The 22,016-nt window shown below is 53.2% G+C and overlaps 1 protein-coding gene across 6 annotated transcripts in view; it reads right to left on the bottom strand.

The window, feature by feature from the left end:
• BRD4 (bromodomain containing 4) overlaps positions 1-22,016 on the bottom strand; it is an 85,119-nt gene that overhangs the window by 12,719 nt on the left and 50,384 nt on the right. For 5 of the 6 annotated variants that reach the window (XM_039243377.1, XM_039243376.1, XM_039243378.1 and 2 more), the window contains 9 exons: positions 18,861-18,998; positions 17,409-17,544; positions 15,646-15,935; positions 14,599-14,961; positions 13,584-13,712; positions 6,900-7,109; positions 5,866-6,065; positions 5,242-5,537; positions 4,168-4,278 (listed from right to left, as the gene is read on the bottom strand). In XM_039243377.1, coding sequence (XP_039099308.1) covers positions 4,168-4,278; positions 5,242-5,537; positions 5,866-6,065; positions 6,900-7,109; positions 13,584-13,712; positions 14,599-14,961; positions 15,646-15,935; positions 17,409-17,544; positions 18,861-18,998 — 1,873 coding nt within the window. Of the gene's footprint in view, positions 1-4,167; positions 4,279-5,241; positions 5,538-5,865; positions 6,066-6,899; positions 7,110-13,583; positions 13,713-14,598; positions 14,962-15,645; positions 15,936-17,408; positions 17,545-18,137; positions 18,831-18,860; positions 18,999-22,016 lie in introns of those variants that run through there. The other variant, XM_039243380.1, reaches the window with a different exon arrangement.

Genomic DNA, 22,016 nt, shown 5'->3' with positions numbered 1-22,016 from the left:
CCTCCCAAGAAAGGGGCTCTGGAGTGCAGGACCTCCAGCAAACATCTTCATTTTTGCATTCCTACAGACACCAAGAAACATCAACAAAAAACATATTACAAAAAGACTAAACAATTCTATACATCGTCAAGGTGGGGAAAAAAATAAACACATGCTGAGGAGGAGAGCTGTCCCTTTTTTCCCAGGGCATCCCCTTGACGGGAGAAGGGCGTGGGGCATGTTCCCACCCACACAGCAGAGTAGATGCCTCTGCCAGAGTCACGGCTTCAACTAACACCACAGGCAGTCCCACGGTCTTCAAGTGTGCGCGTGGGAAAAACCCACCCACTGGCCAGACTACCATTCAGGGCACATTCCACAAGGCTCACTCTCGCCCACGAAACCCCAGAGTCTCTCCAGCTGCAACTCCTGCATGTGGGTGTAGGAGGGGGTCACCTGACAGTACAGGCAGACCAGCTACAGTCCCGCCCTTCTGGTCTCTTCCCACCTCCCCAACCCTGCTACCAGGGGCCTCTCCCTCTTCCCAAGAGCAAGTATCACACCCTTGGAGCAGGCAGCAGCAGGCCCCAAGATGGGCCTGGGACCCAGTCCCTCAAAGACCCCAGGGGTCGGAAGCTGAGGCTGGTTGTCTGGGAAGAACGCCCCATGGCCTCTCTCTGCACTTTCCGGCTCAAATCTTTCCAAAACATCAAGCATTCTTTTTTCCCCTGGAGCTATTAAGAAACACCCACAAGCTCCAATCCTGGGAAAAGGAAATAAGGAGACTAAAATAGCTAGAGTGAGCTCCCACTGCAACTGGAAGACCAGGCACAAATCCAAGAGAACTGCCCCACATCTCCCTGAACCCATCCCAGCCCAGGTAGCTGGGGTAAAAGGGTGTGCTGCTGAGAGGGACCCTGCCTAGAAAGACCTGTGGATGGCATGTGGAAAGTCTGTCATCAGCAATGTGATGGGGTGGAAAGCTGGACAAAGTCCTAGCACATTCCACCTGGCCCCATGAGCCAGGCAGACATGATCACAGCACTGGTGACCGCCAGGCCACAGCTCTGCCCAAAGCCCACCGGGGATGGAGGTGGCGGTGGGAAAGGGGGAGCCAGGGCACTCGCCTCTGGCCTGCCTAGCCAAGGTCTACAGATGCCTTAGGAGCAGGTAGGAAAGTGGCATTTGTATCCCCTGCCCTGTCCCAGTACTGAACCCTGAAGCAGATTCAGACTTTAGCCAGAATTGAAGCTCAATGAAAGACCACAACCCAAGTTAATAGCTGGGTTCAGAGGATGTGGTGGGACTGGCCAACAGCGTGCTTCTGGGCGGTGGGGAGGAACACGTGGTGGCTTGCCAGGAAAGACAGGAAAGCCCAACCCCCGCCTCACCTCCATCAGGGGGTGTACCACCTCCCTGAGCTGCTGCTTGGCCCCAAGGACCAGACCCGTGTCTTAAGCAGTCCACAGCATCCTTATCTATGGAGAGCGGCCAGAGGAGGGGAGCCCCCCGCCCCCCCCGCCCCCCCAGCTCCAATTTAGTGCCTCTGTTTGGTTTCTTTTGGTGATTCATGTCTCAGGGCCCTGTCGGCAGAAATGACCCTTAGTACAAGTGACAAAAATAGGCCCTTTCAGGAATTTCGGCTCCAGTCCAAATGGAAACACAAGAACAAGGAGGGCAAAAACAAACCCCAAAAGACCAAAGGAAATACCTTCAATATCCCCTACCCTGTCCCACTCTCCCAAGGCAGAACCACTAACTGGCCCCAGAAACTGGGGCTTAGCTCCAGGGACCCAGCTTGAGCAGCTGCCCTGGAAGCGAGTGCAGTTTCCTGTGTGGGATGTGGTGGTGGATGGCTGCATTCAGGGGTGCAGGGATGCAAGCTCCCATTTTCGGGCCCACAGTGTCTGAGCCCTAGGGCACAAACCCACACGACGGTTCTCTTGAGAACAGAAGCGCCCAGCTGACCCATAATGGAGCTCTCTGGTGCACGCAGACTGCAAAGGAAGAGCCAGAACCTTGAAGACCAAAGGGAACCTCCCAAAACTCAAGGTGGGGAGGGTGCCTAGAAAGAGGGATAAGCCGGAAACAGCAGGGCAGGCCACCGGGCCGGATCGCGGGAGCCTGGGAGCCTGCGGCCGTCGGCACAGAGACTGTAAATCTCATCCTCCTTCCCGCCAGGACAGCTGTTCCCAGGACTCTCAGATTACTTGTTGCACAATCTTTCCATTTCTTTAAGGGGGGGGGGGAGGATAAAAAGGGAAAAACAAATCTCAGCAGCAGAGAGCTGCCGGAGATCCCATCACAGCTGCCCCACAGCAGACGTCTGGCGGGAGGTGTGTGCAAGGCACTCAGGAGCCCAGGAGAATTCCCACCTAAGGCAAACACAGCCCAAAGAAGAGCTTGGGGAGCAGGGACAAAGGCCACGGACACAGATCCGCAATGAGGACTTGCTGGTCGGGTATCACGTTCTACACTGGGGCCATAGCGGTTTGCCCTTGGCCAAAACGTGCTGTTTTAACAATCAGGTCCCCTGCCAATTCTAAGCTTTGGGGTTTTCTTTTGGTCACTCATATACTTAGGAGAAAAGGCTGTGAAACCCCTAGCAGGAACTGCCTGCTAGAAACCGCAGGAGGTGCAAAACCCCAGAGCAAAGGCAAACCCGAGGTATGGCTGGCACGAAGAGAGTGAGAAGTCAGGGGCCACCAGGAATGCTAATTGGGCCCAAGAATATAGTCATTCATCCTGCTCAGGGGGGTTGGCAAGGGCTTCCGACCGGCCCTTCCTGGGCGGGCATGGGGTGTGGCGCCCCCTGCTGGCGGATAGATGAAAAAGCAATGGGAGGGGTGTGCTGGTTAGGAAAAAAGGACAAAGGATGGAGACAGAAGGGCAGCAATCTGCCCACAGCAGTCTCTGCATACAGTGGAGTTCAGGAAATATGGAACATGACTTAATGACTTAATGACTCATTTGGGCCCACTGGAAACAGAAACTGGAGTCTTGGAGAAGCCCTTAGCCCACCTCAAGGCAAGCCCCTTGAGGTAAAAAGTAAAAGTGAAGAGGGAGAGGGAGAAGACCCAGAAGCCCTCCTGTCCTCAGCTTCCCCCCAAAAAGGCAGGATGAGCTGACACAAGGACCCGGGTGTGCACACCCCGTGGGAGACGGGCCACAAAGTGCTAAGTATAAGGGACCTCAAACTTCTTGGCACGATCAGATCACATTATTTTCATGAACTGATTAAGTGGGGCTTACTATTAATTTCAAGTCAGAATAAAATGCCAGAGACAGGATAGGTTTATGAAAGGAAATGCCTAGAGACACATTTCCCACGTGGATGCACATACCACAGCCCGCCTGGAGAGGCCGCTCGGCTGATGGAGCCAGACCTGCCCAGGGGCCAGCCCGCTCACCCAGACGCACACGGCCACCTGCCAGCTCCAGCTCACAGCACAGGCTGGCTGCCAGGCTTTCTTCTCTAGCCTCTCCTCCAGGCCAGTGTGAGGGAGCGCCTGCCCCTCTCCCCAGGCTCCTCGCGGGACAGTGCCTCTCTGCAGGAAAGGCTGCTCTCCTATCACCGCGCACCTCTCAGCAGCTCCACCTGCCCTTACTCACGCCCACCTCCCACACTGAAGCTGCTCAGGTGGGCAGGAGGCTCAGCCAGGACACCATGGCGCACACGTGCAGGCCCTCGGATCATAGAAAGGGACTGTTAAGAGGCTGTAGGACACGCAGGTCCAAGTGCGTACACGGTTAGGAGCAGCCAGTGCAGCTGTGAGCACTCTGGGGAGAACGACAGATGCCCAGAGCCTGGGTGACAGCAGAGCAGAGAGCAGGCTGCTGCACACCTGTTGCTAACGTCCATTACCTGAACAGCCGTGCTGCATGCGACTGTGACATAGGAAGAGACCGTAGGGCTGGGCAGGGTCACACTAACACCGATGCCACCACCTGGGCCCCAACACCCAAAGTCCTCACCAGGACCCCCAAGTCCCCAGAATCATGCAGTGTCAATACCCTTAGCAACTCATCCTCAGGATACAGGGCTAACCACTGCCCCAATTAGAGGGTTACCGTGGAAGCCCAGAAAATTCTTATTATGACAGCCATCTCTGGTCTCAGGTAGTGTGGACACGTGACTGAGCCAAACATAGTCAAGAGCGCGACAAAAAGCTAAGGAAGACATCTAACCTGTTTCAGAGTCTTCACTGTCAGAAGAGCTGGACTCGCTGGTGCTCTCCGACTCCGAGGATGAGAAGCCCTTCATCTTTGAGGAGCCAGCAATCACATCAACTTTCTCAGCTGTAATAGAGCAACAGGGACGGAGTCAGGCAGGGCCCTGCCCTAGGGGACTGCTGTTGGCCACAAGAATAGCCCAACCGCCTGCAAGAAGGGCCAGTGGGCTGCTTCTACAAAGCCCTGACCAGTCCTACCGTACTCCAGCCAAAAGCTTGGCTTAATACTAGAATTTCAGAGCCCTTCCAATCTCAGGTTCACCAAACAGTTAAGCAATTCCCTAACAGGAGGAACCGCTGAGCTCAGGCTCCCTCAGCTACTTTTCGGGCAGTGGGTGCAGGGGACCCAAGACATGACAGCAGTGACGAAGCAAAACGTGAAAGAGCCCTGGGAGTCTCCCAGCACCTTGGTGTGTAGACGGAGGGCACTGTGCAGCACCCCAGGGAGGGGACCAAGAGCCCCAGGAGTCAGTCTGGAGTGGGATAAAGGCTGCGTACCACACTCGGACATGGATATTAAGTCCTACTGGTCTCCAGACAAAAGCTGTGAGCTAAGACAAGGCATTTTTAATGGGCAAGTGCTGCTTGGCAGACTGTTAAGGAGAAGGCCGTGTAGAAGAACAGCAGGCAGTGCTGACCTAATGCCTTTCCTCCTGGCCACTGCACCTGCCCTCCCCCAATCCCTGTTCCAAAGAGGTGGCAGCAGGGTGGCGGCGGCCGGCTTTTGGGGAAGACACAGTGGGAAGGGCGAAAGAAGCTGCTGCTCAGAGTAAGGCTGAGGACATGAAGGTGCGGGTAGGCCCTAGATGGGTAGCAGCCAGGAGGTCGTGAATGGCACTATCAGCCCAGGGTCAAGTGTGAGATCACAGCCCTCCAGAGGTTTGTGTGTAAGGACACAGCTTTTGTAATTGGAAAAACAACCTACAGAGGCAGAGGGCCATGTCTGGAAGGCAAAGTTAATGGAGGATGCCCACTTGCCCAGGGCTGGCCAGGACTCAGAACACACCCTGCCCGAGGGGCCCAAGGGCACCTTGAGGTTTCCTTTTCTTCCGCAAACAGGAGGTTACATAGCGCTCCAGTTCTCGAAGAGTGGACGGCTTCAGAGTCTCAAAGTCAATCTCGATCTCGTCAGGGTTGGAGTTCTTGAGGGAGGGCTCCCGCGACTGGATGATGTGCACCACGCGGCCCAGCTTCTCTCCAGGGAGCTTGTTGATGTCCAGGCTGAGCTGCCGCTTCTCCTCATATGACATGGGTTTGCACTTGTCCTCCTCCTCCGACTCGTACGCAGGAGGGGGCTTGTTCTTCATGGGCGCGGGCTCCTTCTTGCTACGAAGGAATGATGCACACCATTGTCAAAGCCAGGTACCCATTCCTCCATATGGGGCTTAGTGGAGGGCTTACACCCCCACCCCCCAGATGGCCTTCACAGGAGACGGGAGGCTTGCAACGTCTTCCTGGGAGCGCCCATGGGAGACAGACTGCAAACCATGCCCTGTCCTCACCTTCTGCTCCAGGCTACCTGCTATCTTCCTTCCCTTCCCAAACACACTGGGTGCCAAGATCCATTCCAGAAGAAAAGGCAGAGAGGCAGCCTGCCTATCCACCACGGCCAGCAGGTGTCCCCCCACCCAGGGCAGACCAGGGAGGCACAGACCTCGCACTGCTGTTGCTGCTGTTATTTTTCTTGGTCTTTTTGGGAGGAAGTTCCTTGGCTTTACTCTTCTTATTCTCCTCCACTTCTTCTTTCTTTTTGTGCTTTTCTTTTTTCTTTTCTTTTTTGTCTTTCTCCTTTTTCTTTGGTTTGTTCTGCTGGGGCTGGGAGAGGGCTGCAAGCTGCTCGTGCACGGCTTTGAGCTGTGGAGCAGACAGGCAAGATACACACGCCCATCATCCCAGTCTCTGGGTGGACCCGCGGGCATCAGGGTGCAGAGGAGGAGGGAAGCACACGGATGGGGCTGGGGGCTGGCCTTCAGCCTTGTGACCTGTTGCCTCACCAGATTTTTGAAGTGCCCACACCCACCCAGGCTGTGGACTCCAAGTATGGCCAGTGTCCGCCTTGCTAGAGGAGCTGCCCAAGTTGGCAGATACCGAGCTCCATGGCCATCTAGGAGGAGGGTCCCTGGGAGGCTGGGTACTAAGGCCCTGATGGCTTACTTGTAGGGCCTCAGGAGAGATGGACATCCTGGCTCAGGCTCCTCCTTCCAAATGCTGGAAGGATCTAGAAGCCTCACCTCTGCCCACAGAACAGCCATGTCTTCCCACCTCCACACCCACAATGTACACATGTGCAACTGACTCTTGAACAATATAGGTTTGAACTGTGCAGATCCATTTATATGTGGATTTTTTTTGGATTGATATGGTATTTTCTAGTTCTTATGACTTTCTTGATGTGTCCTTACTTTATTGTAAGTATACAATACATAATATATGTAACCCATAAAACAGAATTAACCGATTCTTTACATTATAGGTAAGGCTTCTGGTTAACAGGTTATTAGTAAGTTTTTTGGGGAGCCAAAAGTTATACACACATTTTCCACTGCATGGGACGCCAGCACTTTTTAAACCCCCCCATCACGCAAGGGGGCCAGTGGGAGTTCTGCTCAAGCTGGGACTCCTCATGTTGGGGAGAACCCTGGGGAGACTGCCGGGCCCATAAACTCTGGGTGCTGCCCGCGTCCTCACCTGTTCCTGGAGCTCGGCCAGCCGCTGGGCTCGCTCCTCTTCAGAATCATCGGTGGAGCTGTCACTGTCAGAGGAGCTATCGCTGCTGCTGTCGCTGGACGACGGCGGGGCCGCCACTTTGGTCGGAGGCGGCACCGCTGGGGAGGACACGGTCATCACAGAGTCCTCAGGCTCGTCTGGCATCTTGGCAAAGCGCATCTCGAACACATCCTGGTGGGGGAAAGCCGTGCCTGTGAGGGCTGCCTGGGGCCCAGGCATGTGTGGCGGGGGGCTGCCTGGGATGTGGCTCAGCATCACCAACCTCCTTGGCCGCTGGGGTTGACTCAATAGGAAGTAAGCAGGAGGGCCAAAGAGGGCTGGGCTGATGGGGACCCCCATCCCAACATTAAGGCAAAAGGGGCAGGGTGGGGTGAGGCCCCTTGTCAGCTCTTCCAACACTCATCACAAATCTCATTTTGAAAAGAGATGTCCTGGGGCGCCTTGGTGGCTTAGTTGGTTAAGCATCCCCACTTTCGCTTAGGTCATGATCTCGCGGTTCGTGGATTCGAGCCCCATGTCGGGCTCTGTGCTGACTGCCAGCTCAGAGCCTGGAGCCTGTTTCAGAGTCTGTGACTCCCTCTCTGACCCTCCCCTGTTCCCTGTTCACACTGTCTCTCTCTCTCTCCTAGAAATAAATAAAACATTAAAAAAAAAAAAAGAAAAGAAATGTCCTGACATGGCTTGGCACCTGTTCCCCAGGAGACACAGGCCAGGTAAGTATGTGTGACCCAGATCACAGGAGGCGGCTGGCCCACTGAGGACGTCTGTCTGGAGATTCCAGATAGATGGCAGGCTGAGGGCAAGACGCACCAAGAGTGCCTTGATGCTCAGTGCTTACTCAACACACCCTGAGGAGCCTTCTGGATGCCGGGGCTGGGCACTAAGGTGCAATAATGAACAGAACAGGAACCTCTGCATTTTTAGAGGCAGAGGAAACAGCACACGCCAAGGCCCGGCCCTGGAGTAAGTGTGCCTAGTGCAGAGACCAAGGGCGGCAAGGCAGCTGAGCCTCTGCTGCAACAGGCACGTGTCCACACCCGCCTACCCCCTATCCCCCCCATCCTCAGACCACCTCTGGGGCACCTAACTGAGCAGAGCCATGCCACTGGCCAAGGGGTCTCAGGGCATGGCCAGCAAGGCGGGAAAGGTGTAAGACAAGTGGATGTGGGGTGCTGAAGACAGGTTACAGGAGAGAGAAAGTCTTGTGAGGTGCCAGCGACCCAAGCAGATGCGCCAGGGCTGTTAAGCACAGGGTCCCAGGAGATTCTGAGACCTTCCAACTCTAAGACCCAGGAATCTGATGGAACTCCATGTGGGGTCACAGAGCTTGGGGGCAGCAGCTCTGCCTGGGCACCTGGGTCCAATGGCGCTGCCTCCCCAGCCAGCTGGCAGGCCCCTTCCTACCCTGAGGGTTCCATGATCAGAAGTCCAGTGATGACTCAGGACAGAGAACAGCAGGGAAAGGAACAGAGCTAGCTTCCCAGCAGGACTGCAGGACCTGCTTTAAGTCTAGAAAAAGTGAGTCAACACAGCATCTCACACAAGAGAATGGGCCTTCCCAAGTGAGAGCTGATGCTTCAGAGCAGCATGGCCCGCGAGGCCCAGGAGGGATGTGGGGTCAAGCTCCAAGGGCACCGTGTCCAAGAAACTAGGGTACACTTGACAGAGCTGGTCCTAGAAGCCTCCCCTGGATGTCTGGAAACACAGCTGCAGGTTTCCTGTCCCCAGGGCAGATGGGAAAGGGGACCCCAGGTGGCAGGGCAGGTGTCACTCCCAATTGCAGTGCTGCCCCATCCCTTCCAGACCTCCCAGTTCAGCCTCCTCCAAGGCAGCTCCTCTTCCCAGCAAAGTGATGACCTGGATTCCGTGGTCTCAGCGGTTTTGCTACTAGACTAAGTACTAGAAGGGTTAAAACTTTCCTAACTTATGCAGAAATACATTCTGGAGCAGGTCTGAGGGCAGTGGAGAAGACACACAGGAGGCATAAGCAGAGACCGTCACAACCCTGGCGAAAGGAGACAAGGGGCAGGGGTGGGGTGGTGGTGGTGTCACGCCAGGACAGAGGCCCTTACTGCCGACAGTACCCCGGGTAAGGGCGGGCCCGGGTCCCCAACAGACCCTGTGAGCATCCAAGAAAAGCCAGGCCCGCTGCCAAGAAAGAGGGGTCAGGTTAGAAGTGTGCCTGAGGTGTCAGGACCCCACAGAGGAGGAGGGCGGCAGGCGTGGCCAAGTACTTGGTGCTGCTGGGAGGTGAGCTTCACCAGGTGGGAGCTTTCTGGTGCCACTTGTGTGTGTCCAGCGTCTCCTGGCAGCTGCCAGAGCAGCACCACCCTTGCCACAAGGACGCCCCTGCTCCTCTCCAACAGGCTGTGGCTGTGCTGGAAACGGAGGCCAGGACTCGCCCAGAGTCCTCTCCTAGGGTACTCCCTGGCCCTGCTCTGTCAAGACCCCAAGACCAAACGGCAAAGAGCACACGCCAGGAGGCCACGTGGGCCGGTTGGCTGCGAAATCACCACAGGGCCTGCAAGCTGGGGCTGCTGGCTTCCTGGCCGTGAGCAACTGCAAGACCTGTCATCCTCCCATCTGACCCAGTCCCAGTGGGGGGCATCAAGGGAAATGCACTTGGGCTTGAATGCCGGTAAACATAGGGGACTGCAGAAAAACCTTCCTGCATGGCTGCGATAGACTTGTACCTGCTGGGGCCTGTTGTATGATAAAGAGAAATGATGTGCTCCTTGCCCTCAAGGAGTGAACATAAATAGTTATAAAGTGCTACAAAGTGTTAAGGTGGGAACAGCAAGGGAGTGGTGAAGAGCCCCAGGGAAATCTGAAACCTAAGGATGGGGGCGGGGCAAGGAAGGGGGACAAGATACCAAATGCTGCAGAGACCCAGCAAGGATGTCTTGAAGGAGAGAAAGGGGTGACTCACGAATCCAGGTGCTCACCCTGCTGGCCAGGTGGAAAATGAGTGGAGGGGGTGTGGGGCCAGGCTAGAGGATGCCGAAACCAAACAAGATGCACCAGGGTGAAGGTCTTGTGAGGGAGGACAGTGATGGCGAGGAGCAGTGCACACCAATACCCAGCACTCTGCAGGGGAGCAGGGGCTCGAACCTTCCACACTAAGGCTAGCAATGTCTCGTGGTGGATCCAGTCCTCTGCCCAGCATGCCAAAACCTCCACCCACATTGCGATTCTCAGCATCGATCAGCAAAGCACGCTGCTTTCAGAGCATGGGTCTCTTCTTGCTAGAATGTTCACTGGGCCACCTACTCTGGGCTGCATCAGATTCAAGGGGGAAGCACACCCTTCACCCCTCTAGTTAAACAGCAGCTCGAGTGCTGAAAGGTCAAGCATGGCCAAGCCCAGACAGGGCAGTGGTGAGGAGCAGAATGCAGGCTGTGGCAGGCCACTGGGTGCCAAGTGCTGGATATGCAGCCATGAGTGGACACTCAGAAACACATTTACACACACCTCAAAGCTTCCTGCCTCTGGGATCTAATGCATGATATCCCAATGCAATTTTCATTTTTCCTTGCTGTAAAAATAATTGCACATCACCTTGAATTTGCACTTTTTCTTGAAATAAAACTCTAGCAATCTACAAGGGTGCCAAACTTCCTAAATGACTCATTTCACAACAGAGCAGGCAGATGAGAGGGCAGTACTGCCAGCAGCTCTGGGCCTATCAGATGGGCTGGCAGGCCTCAGCCCAAGCCACCCGTGGACTGAGGACACCCTGAGCCCAGACACTCCTGGCTGTCTTTGTGACCATGGCTGCCAGGTGGTGGGATGTGAGTTTTCTAAAGGCACTGAATTTAGAGACTGGAAGAGGAAAACCAAGTGGATCCTTTTCCATGTAATTGTCCAGATAAATCCCAGTCCTTGGGAACAGTCTAATTAAGAGGAGGTAGGTCTAATACTTCTTAAAGAGGCAAACAGAGGGCTGGGGATTTGCTGCTGCTCCTTCCCTCTGGACAATCTAGCCATCCCAGCCATGCTGATCCAGGAAAGCTTATGAGGAAGAGAAAAAGCCTGAAATGCCACAAAAGAGCAACTACTTTCTAGACAAGAAGCCCTTTACATCGACTCTGCATCTGAAGCAGATGCCTCTCCACCTGCCTCATGGCAACGGAGAAGGGACATCACTTCCTGTAACACAGCAACCCACCCTGAGGGTGGGCCAAGGTGCTAGGGCAGAGGCAGCCCTTGCTAAATGGCCCGCCCAGGCACTGCCCCTGCCTGAAATGGGACCCTCTTTCAGGTCAAGGACTTCCATCTAGTCCGGTCTGATATCTGGAACAAAAATGTTCAGAAAGAGGCTGCTGTGTAGAAAATAGCTCAGTGGTCTTCCTATGGGTAAACCCCATGTCTGGGCCACGTTCATGCCATTGCCAGAAGGAGAAAAATGAAAAACATAAAACCAGGGCACCTGGGTGGTTCAGTCAGTTAAGTGTCCAACTTCAGCTCAGGTCATGATCTCATGGTTCGTGGGTTTGAGCCCCACACTGGATTCTCTGCTGTCATCAGAGAGCCTGCTTCGGACCCTCTTTCCCCCACCCCCCCCACTCGTGCTTTCTTCCTCTCAATATTAAATAAACATTAAAAACAAAACCAAAAAACTTAAAACAGGCACGGAAATTAGGAAAGCTAGAATATACTGGAAGATTCTTTCTGTTCTTATTTATTTATTTACTTATTTATTTATTTATTTAGAGAAAGAGAAAATGCATGAGTGGGGGTGAGGGTGGGGGCAGAGACAGAGGGAGAGAGAAAGAAAGAGAATTCCAAGCAGGCTCTGTGCTGTCAGTGAAGAGCCTGACATGGGGCTCGATCTCACAAACTGAGATCATGACCTGAGCTGAGATCAAGAGTCAGATGCTTAACCGACTGAGCCACCCAGGCTCAGCCACCCTCTTTCTGTTCTTTTTAAAGTAAAGTAGCTCAGAACAGCACTCTTGGTGCTGGCAGAGACCTTGTTTTGGCTTAGCTGTTTGCATGAGGGCAAATAAAGGGTATGAGTTCAATCTGGGCAAAAGCTACCTCCCTCCCTCAGTCCTCACAAGACAGTGGAAAGAGGAAGTCTAACACAAAGATCTGAGGGTACCACTACCACCTGGTGGCCGTGTATGAGAATTGCCATAAAATTATAAAGCCTGAACTCTTAAAGGATGGGAAATGCAGAACAGTGAAAAAGCAACTTTGTGAAGAAAGCAGAGACTCCGCCCCCCTCAAATTCTCAGGGAAAATAAAATCAAATAACAAGCATTATAAACTAAAAATGTCAAGGCTGAGTGTGCATTTCAATAATAGCAGCCAGGTTCACACCAGTAAGACGTTTTTATCTATCCCAAGAGTTTCAGGACACATCCTTCGGACCAAAAGCAGGCCCTGACCCAGACAGGGGCCAAGGGAAGAACAAGAGAGATGGAACCCTGCTCCAGTGTGAGAAGGTAGGTGTCACTATGATGGTTAAGTCTGGGACAACGTGTGGAGCTAACAGAACTAGGAGGCAGGAAAGCAATGAGGCTCAGGCAGCCAGATGGCTGGGAAAGCCAGGTGTGAGGAAGCGGCCCCCCCACCCCCGGCCAGGTGGGAGGGGCACAGGAGATGTGCAAACCAGCACTTGGCTGGGCCAGAGTGCCTGCCCCGTGTGACAGCAGGTGATCCAGCCCAGGGCCTGCTCTGACACTGAGAGCAGAAGCAACCTGGGGCCTTGGGGATAAGGGGCTGCGTATTTTTCTGTGTATAAATTTAAGAATTTTTAAAAAGCAGATTATAAAAGTACTAAATACAGACTTTATTCTCCAGATTTTTTTTTTTTTTTAGTAACCTCTATGCTGAATGTGGTGCTCGAACTCACAACCCCGAGATCAAAAGTCACATGCTCTATCGACTGAGCCAGCCAAGTGCCCCGGTTCTCCATAATTTTTAACCTCTGATTTTTCCACCCAAAGATAATAACCACTGTTGAAATTTGGGCACATTTTCCCTTTTTTAAATAAAGCAAAGTGAAGTCAGTTCGCACATTATGCTGTAACCTGCCCCCTTCCTTCCACCTACATGTGCACTTTACAGGGTGCACTGCCCAGGCCAACCTGAAGCCTCCCCTGCCCCCCACCCCCCGCCATGGCACCCATTAGGGAGTTGTGGCCTCACGGAACACCTAGTAGCACCTACCTCGCAGCTAGTAGGCAAAAGACTTCAAGGCGCTGCTGAATGTTCACAGCTGTGCAGTTACTTCAACTCACAACTGTGTCAAAGCGTCTACCTTATAAAAGTGTCTGCTACCAACCTGAGACGGGTCTGTTTTGGAGAACAGATTGGGCCACGTATAGCATCTGCATTCTTCTGGCCAAGGGCAGCCGAATGCAGGTATGGGGCAGGAGGTTTTCAGTGGGATACCCCAAAACAAAATCCCAAATGCCTAAGACCAAAACCAACTGCTCTGCTCTGATTATAATAAAATAACCCCAATGTAAAATGCACACGCTATCCTGACTTGAGTCCACATTCAAACTACATTGCATCATACCAAAGCAAACGACAGAAATAAAATCTATAAAGGCTCATACACGCCTGGCCTCCCCAGGATCCCAGCCTGCTCTACAGCTGGAGGTTGTGCCTGGAACTTTCCCAGGGCCTCACCTGGAGCTTGCGGGCCATGGCCACCACCTCATGGTCAGGAGGGTTGTACTTGTAGCAGTTGGAGAACATCAATCGGACATCAGCACCAAATTCCTGAGCGTCGCGGTACTCGCGGGCCTCCAGTTTAGACTGCAAAGACGAGATGGCCTCCTTAGTTATGCCCATCCCTGCTCCAATGGGGACGTGACAGCCAGGAGGGCTGCCTGTAGGAGCAAGTCAATTCCACAGTGGAGCAGATGTTATCACCTTAGTTCTCTGTCAGGTGGACAAAAAGACACTCAAAAGCAAGTGTCAGGGCCGGGAAATGCACTGCTAACATGCCAAACCTGTCCACTCTGGGCACTGTGACTGGCTAAGGAGCAAGTGGGCACAGAATAAATGGAGGCAGAACTTCAGCCAGGCTGTAAGGGAAGGGCTGGGACCAGTTCTGACCTGAAATACACTTGTTTTGGTGATATGGGATAGGACACTGGTCAAAAGGAACATAAGCACTGTCCCTTCCTCTGTCTGTCCCATGTTTGAGCAGGCTTACTCCACTCCCAAACAGAAAGAAATGCAAAATGGTTTAAAATAAATGAACATAACCAAAGAGACTTCAAAATACTACAGTAAAAATCCAGCACTGGTGTGCCTCCTCCGGAGAGGAGACATCAAGGCCGTCTCCACAACACAGGGCCTGGAAAAGTCATCAACTCTCAACCCCTCCTGGAACACTTACTGTGTGCAAGGTGCCTGTGGACACCAGGGCCCAAAGCCACTGAGGGCTTGTCCCCAGACCAGGGGGCGCAGCACTGCTGTCTGGGAAGAAAATTCCCAAGCACATGGTCCTGGAGGCTGTCCCCCATGACTCCCAGCAGGGGGCGCTGGGCTGCTTTGAGCTGGTGAGAAGAGCAGGATACTAGGGCACAGTTCACAAGCACGGAAGGCCTGGGCCCTCCTCTTGGACCAGCCTAGGGAGTTCTGACCTTCTTTGTCCCGGGGAGCCCTGCCCCAGCTCTGGGGGGCATCTGCTCACCTTGATTGTGCTCATGTCCATGGGGTGCTTGATGATGTCACAGTAGTCGTGCAGACCCAATGCCTCTACATCCACGGGCTTGTAGAATGGCCAGGCATAGGCCGCGTGCTTCTTGGCAAACATCTCCTTGAGGATGCCACTGCAGCACTTGAGCTGCTCCGAGACCTTGCTGCTCTTATCCGACACTGGGTGCTGCTGCGAGTCGGGCACGTCCTTCTTGGGGGGCTTCACAGGCCGGCTGCTCTCCCGCCGGGGGCCCAGCTTGGCCGTCTTAGGTTCCGGGGGTAGTGACGGTGGTTCATGAATGGGGTCGATGGTGGTGGGGGTGGTGGTGTCCGCTTTCCTCTTAACTCCCTTCTTTGTCTGCCGAGAGCACAGGGCCGACAAGCAAGGTCAGAGGTGGCAGATGGCACGCCTGGCCCTTGGCTCACTCCTGCAGGTAGGTCCTTTCTAGGGTTCCAACATTCATGGGGAATGGGGCTCAAAGGGAACTCTGTGGGTGAAGGACTAAGGCAAGAAAAGACCTGTCCCACCACTCTGCTCTGCAGCTGGGACAGGACTCGCCAGTGGCAGGAGAAAGCACACGCACAAGGGCAGAGTCCGCTCACTGGATGCCACAGAAACCCCCTGAAGCAGCTTCCTACTTCGTGCCAGGAAAGCTGCTCAGAGCCAAGCCTTGCCACACTAGCCCCCAGGGGAAGGCATATCTCAGAGGCTATTTGGGTGGCATCTGCAAACATGCAGAGTCTAAATTAGAATGGGGTGCAGGAGTTGGCGAGTCCCAGGGCTGGGTCTCAGCTATGGGATCTGGGGGCCAGCAGGGCAGCAGCTTCTAGGCCATGACTTAAACACTGCACGATGCCCCCCAAACACCCACAACGCGCCCCAGGAGCTGGGACAAGCTCTGCATGAAGTGCTGGCAGGGACAATGACGGGTCTCCTGTAAGCCTCACTGCTATGGAGGAGAAGACAAAAAAGAAGGGGTGCTGAGGTGGTAGGAGGCCGGTGGCGGCCGGGCTGGGCCCCACGCACGCACAGAACGCTCACCTTCACAGGCTGTGGGGTGGCTGCGATGATGGGTGGGTGGCTCTGCACAGGCTGGGGGTTTGGCGCAGGTGGGGGTGGTGGCTGAGGGGGCACCGGTGGGGGTGTCTGCAGTGGCTGGGGAGGCACCACTGTCATGACGGGGGTCTGAACGATGAGGTCTGGGGTGACCGCAGGGAAGGGATGAGGTGTAGCCTGCACAGGCGGAGGGTTCTGCTGAGGGGTCTGGGTCTGCGGAGGAGTCGATGCTTGCGTGGTGTTTGGTACCGTAGAGACGCCAGGTTTTGCCGTCCCTAATCATAAAACGGACAGGTGGTTAAATGCCGAACCTGATACACGCTGGCTGACCTCATGGGGACACTGTCACATGTGGTGTGCACACATCTGTGAGGGCACAGCACACAGTGTCACCATGATTATTCGTCTAAGAGACAGAACAACCGGTACACCCCAGACCTTGGACAGATTGGTCCACCTGCCCTAGGGTTCCCTGAGAGCAGAGGCACACTGCATGCCACACCTCCTGAGGCGTCCTGGCTTCAAGTCCCAAATCGGGCACAAAGAAGCCTTCATGAGCGTGGAGGCCTGGGCCAAAGGAGCAGGAAACACACGCTGAGAGTTAGCACCAGGCCTGTAGATGGAGAGCGGAAAAATGTTCCTTGGCACTTTCGGACAGAGCTGTCCTCATTCCCAGAAGCGCTGCCTTCTGAGCAAGCAATTCTGGCAGAGGGCCGGCATCAGGAGCCCTGGCCAAGGTTTCTGGAAACTGGCAAACTTCCACCTCCCTGAGCCACAAGGGGAGGCTGGACGGCTGCTGCCCTTTGTGACCGGCTCAGACTGCATCCCTGCAGCTGTGCGGGTGAGCTCTAACACAACAGCTTGCATCTGTCCCGTGTGCAGACCAAACTCCCTCTCCCAGAGAATACGGGCAGGACTCCCAGATGTTAAGGATACTGGCCACCCCTTGGCAGGACCCGTGGCTAAGGGAGAACCCTCAGGATCGCCTCTCCTAGGCTACTCCTCATCGCTGCAGGGGATGAGGCCAACTGCCTTTGCTCCCATGAAGCCACCACTTCTGAGCAGGGTGGGAAGTCAGGTGCAAGCCTTCTCTAAAGAGAAGGCAAACAGCCCACAGCATGGTCCCCACAGCACAGAGCTAAGGACAGCAAGATGCAAGAGGCAGCTGTTAGAGCTCTTCCTAGACAGAAACATTTCATTGTTCTCCGCCCTCCGAAGCAGCCAGCCTTTGGAATCCTATGTCAGGCTGAGACATGAGAGCAGGAAGCAGGGAGGATGCTGAGATAGACAAGGAGGGGAGAGCTTCACTTTGACTTCAGAAGCATCAAAAAGCAGGCCTGGCTCTGACATAAGCACCTAAGATCATTCAAATAACCAACCCTGACGTTCAAGGACAGGGATTGTTAGTTAAAACCGCCAATGGTCAGGTGAATTCCTTTTCTCTAAAACGGAGTAAATAATTCAAGTAACAAAAATGCTTTGAAAAAGTTATTTTTTTTTTTAAACCAAGGTCCATTAAAAAAAAAAAAAAAAAAGCAGGGTCCAATTCTTTCTGCTTTGTGGAAGTGTGGGAGGTCACACACCCATGCGACCCTCTGGGGCACATCCACCATTAAGCCTGATCCTATCACTCTCAGTTATTCTCTCAAGGAACCTGGATAAGGGGACAAGATTGGGGAGAAGGAAAGCCAGCGTCCTTGTTATTTCAATGTGACACAAATGGTGCTGGGGCACTAGAGGTGCCCTACCTGCTTCTTTCCTCCCACGTCCTCTTCCTTTTGCCTGGACTATCATGATCTCAGTTTCTTCAGTGGGCAGTTCATTGATTTTCTGCAAGAAGAGCTTCTCCAGAGCTTCTGCCATTAAGACTATGTCATCTCCAGGCTGGAAAAGGAGACACGGGGGTGAGGGTCAGAAAGCCCTCACCACCTCTCTATACAGAGTTAAGAGCTGCCCACCCTGTGCCATCCACCCCCTGCCCCAAAGCATGAAGTATCACAGTCAGGGTCCTTCCTGATCTGATCCCTAAAGGGCCACAACAGTTATGCCACCAGATATCACAGAGGTTCACGTGCTTGGATCAGCACCTGTCCACCTGCACTTCCCTCTCTAGTCTCTTCAGCTCTGGCCTGAGAAACCATCTTAGTGCCTGAAGTACCTAACAAGCCCTGCCACTCGCTGAAGAACCCCTCCTTTGACACAATTCCACTACAAATACGTGAATTACACAGGATTTCTTGCCACAGACACATTAGCAGGGCTCTGATAATGCTCCCCAGTGTCCCCTCAGGCAGCTCACCGGGGCTCGGGTCATGCCTGTCTTGAGCTACATTATGGGTCCCCACTCTGTTGCCTCATCTACGACATGCTGTTCCCACTCAGCTCTAAACTGAGAAGCTCACCTGTGCACATTTCACTTAAACCTAGTGATGAGACCTGAGACTTTAAAAAAACACAGTAAACTTCAAGAAACTCACCTACCCATCTCTTCTGGGCAATTTTACCCACTACACCAGCAGAGGTCAAAAGCTGAGTTCTGTATAGTGTCTCCCTCCAGAGCCGTTCTATATGAAAGGGTTGGTTTTAATCACATCTGTGGTCTGAACTGTAAACAAATGATCTGGCTTCATGGCACAGCCGAGCCAAAAGGTCTGGCCAACGGGGTTAAGTAGTGACCTTCAGGTCTACAAGTGACATCAGAGGACATTCAACTCTATGGCCACAAGTTGTCAATGGTCATGTCCACATTTCAGATGCGGCGGGCCCCATCACACCCTCTCTCACATTGAGGTTTCTGTTTGAGCACACCTTTGCACAACTACATGTTAGTAGGCTCCTTCCTGACAATTTACATCACCCAAATGGAATTTTTAATGAGTTGTCACTGTCCTTCTCACACCTTCTCTACTACACATTCCCAAGAACCAAAATCCCAAGGGCACGAGAAGCACATGCTTCAAGCTAACAAGGACGGCTTGGAAGTAAAGCAAGGCCAGCACCCTCCCGCCCCCAAAAGAAACACCCAGTCACAGGCAAAGCCATGGGTCCCATTATTTCTGCCTCCAAATGATCTCCTCCCATCAGACTCTAAATCCCATCGGCTCCCGCATACCCATGCCCACAGGCTCCAGATATGTCTGCCTCCTTCTCCTCTCTTCCCCTCCCCGCAGGGCAGCTGGACACCTGCCACCACATCTCACCTTGTTGTAGATGTAACAATTTGTAAACATAGTGTTGAAGTCCTGGATACATTCCTGAGCATTCCAGTAATAGTTGTTTTCCAAGCGCTTCTTTATTGTTCCCATATCCATAGGCGTTTTAATGATCTTATAGTAATCCTGGAGAGCAAAAAGAGCAAAAGGCCAGCGTCACATCCCAGGCCATGCAGCATTCATAGGTGGGCCTGTGGATCTCACTCCAGGAACACAGATGAGAGCCACGGCATTGACTGACGCCCTTCCACGGTCTCAGCAAGCAATCTCAATGGGAATCCAAGACAAAGTGAGAATTAGGGAAGTACTCTTAAATGTTGGGTGCAAATCTGGAGGGAAAATGTCCAAGTTTGTCAACTGCCCTGGTCTGGGAACAGGTTGTCTTCACTGAGATCTAGGCTCCACCTGCCCTTTTTGTAATGTTAAAATCCTTTAATTTTTAATAAATAAAAACACAGCCCTTTGAAAAGTGGTCTTTATCTGGTAAAACAACCCACAGCAGGGTGTACTTTCCCCCAAGGATTTGACATTTTACTGGTCTATAAAATGCATAATCCAGGCAGGGGCCTCGGGGGCTCAGTTAAGCATGCGACTTCGGGCTCAGATAATGATCTCGCGGTCCGTGGGGTGCGTTCGAGCCCTGCGTCGGGCTCTGTGTTGACAGCTCAGCTCAGAGCCTGGAGCCTGTTTCAGATTCTGTGTTGCCCTCTGTCTCTGCCCCTCCCCAGCTCGTGCTCTGTCTCTTTCTGTCTCAAAAATAAATAAACGTTAAAAAAAAAAAAAAAATTTGTAACTAAAAATCTCAGAGGAAAAAAATAAAAAAAATAAAATTCATAATCCTATGGAAACGGCACCGAGGCACACCTGTTAACAACTGGAATCCCTGCTTTGGTCACACTGAAGAAACACGGAGCAGAAGCCTCCACCTTCACTCAAGTTCACCACACTTCCATTTCAACTGCTATACCTGAATGTAGCTTAATAACTAGCCAGGTTAATGAGGAATCCAGACAACCTGTACAACTCTTAGTTTAAAAAAAAAAAAAAAAGAAAAAATCCAGCAGACCTCACTCCTCAAACTTTCAGATCTTACTGTGTAAGTGCCAAACAGAAGGAGCCAGGTGGCAGGTGTAGATATCCTAAAGCCCTTCAAATCAGACTCTACTGCTGTCAGCTTTGTCTAAATCTACAGCTATCCTAAAACTGAATGTTTATTTTTAAAAATAACCATAGGAGGTATCTGAGGACAGAACAGGCAGCACACCAGGCTTCCCGGTAGAAGGACCAGAGAGAGCCAGGCAGGGAAACTGGCGTGCAGCTGGCCAACTCCACTGAAGGCCGCAATCTCGGAGGCTCCCTTAATCAGGCTTGGGTGGGGTATCAGAACCAAGTCCTGATGGCAGAGAGGCAGGCCTATCCTTCAGCAAGTACCAAGGTCTTGCCTGGAAATGGTGGAAGGTACTAGAAAGGTGAGCAAGGGTGTGAGGCTTTAAGCTACTCTGACACCCACGAGAAAGGAACAAAAGCAACCAGCTTACACATAATGAGTGGCAGAGATCACAGCCCTGAGCTGAGGAGGGCCACACACGCATGCCTGGGTGCCCTGCCACGAGGGCCACGAGGACAGACTACCCCGGACTTCCTATGTTCTACTACGGCTCTGGTCACCTTTCTCAAGAGAACCAAGGCCAAATAGATCTGCCCCAGTGGAAATAGATTTTTTAGTCTATGGCCAACAATAATGTCAAGTGCTTGAATTGGCCATGGCCTGTCAAGTGCAGAGAGAGAGAGACAGGGAGAGCACAAGCGTGCCGACAAGGGGACAGTGGGTTTAGGGGGTAACAATCCAACTGTACATGTTTACTGAACAGAAGAGGCAGATATTCTAGTGAAAAGTCCAGCAGAGATTCCTGGAAGGTGTCAGAAAACATAAAAGGAAGGAACCCTTTTTTGTGTGGCTCTATTAACATTTTCTCGAGGAGGGGAGAGGCCCCCAGAATACCAGGCTTTAAGCATGACACTGCTTCCAGCTGGCCAGCCCTGCCCTGCCCTTCTGGGTCAGCTCCTCGCGCTCCCCCCTCCCTGAAGACACCACCAGATCAGTGCCACCACGCAACGGCCTCTTCTTCCTATGTCTGAACTGCCGAGGGCGATGTCAGCAGACACGGAGACAGGGATTCACACTGTGACCTCCAGGGAGCCTGGCCTCCACTGCACAGTGAATGACCTCAAACTCCCAAGCCACTGGGCCTGACAGCACCCCCTGCCCCATGTGTGTCCTGCTAGCTGGGGATGTTCCTTATCGGGATTTCAGGTACTCCAGCCCCCCTGTTCCTCTGTCTTTGTCCTCTCAGCCCTCTGCGTTTTCCTGTAACAAACCAACCCCTCCTCCATTCTGGCCCTGCTGCAGTTTCCCTTCAAAGCCAAATTTCTTGAAATCATGGCTTCACATCCTCACCTTCTCATTCACACCGTCGGGAATCTGGTTTCTACTTCTGCGTCACATCTTCCTAAGGTCACCAATGCCCTCCTAAAGGCCAACAGGAGGGTCAGGTCGGAATCCTCATCTCTTTGACCTCCCTGCAGCCTCTGATGTGGAAACCTGGGAGACTGTTCACTGCTGGTGATTCTCCTGGCTCTCTTCTGTAGGCCTCCCACCTCCCTCTGGTGCTATAAAAGTTGCAGTACCCCCTGGATTTCACCGACCCCCCCAGCCCCACCTCTTCCCAATCTCTGCATTTGCTCTGGGAAGGTCACCCTCACCTGTGGATCCCGCACAGCCCAGCCCACTAATCCAGCCAGAGATTATGCTGTAGCAAGCTCTCCCAAGAACCTCCCTCCAGTGACATGTCGTCTGCCCCTACTCCTTGTCATGGTCACCAGCAAGACCCTCTTTTGCCTCCACCCCTTTTCGTGAGCCAGTTCATGATCTAGACCTGCAGTGCCTCCTCCTGACTTGCTCTTCCTGAGTGCATATGACACATATTCAACAGAGAGAGGTAACTGGACCAGTGTCCCAGACACAGCTGCTTTCACAACAGGAGAGTCACACTAGTGTATTCATCCTTCTTGAAACTTGATGTCCGGCAGAGGGTGAGGTTCCTACACTCAGGCAGCTCAAACCCTCACAGACCCATGCCTAGA

This window comes from Hyaena hyaena, unplaced genomic scaffold (genome assembly GCF_003009895.1).
Source record: "Hyaena hyaena isolate Hyena2069 unplaced genomic scaffold, ASM300989v1 scaffold_227, whole genome shotgun sequence".
NCBI lineage: Eukaryota > Metazoa > Chordata > Mammalia > Carnivora > Hyaenidae > Hyaena > Hyaena hyaena.
Note: the sequence above shows the minus strand (reverse complement) of the source record. Positions and strands in the feature narration are given on the sequence as shown.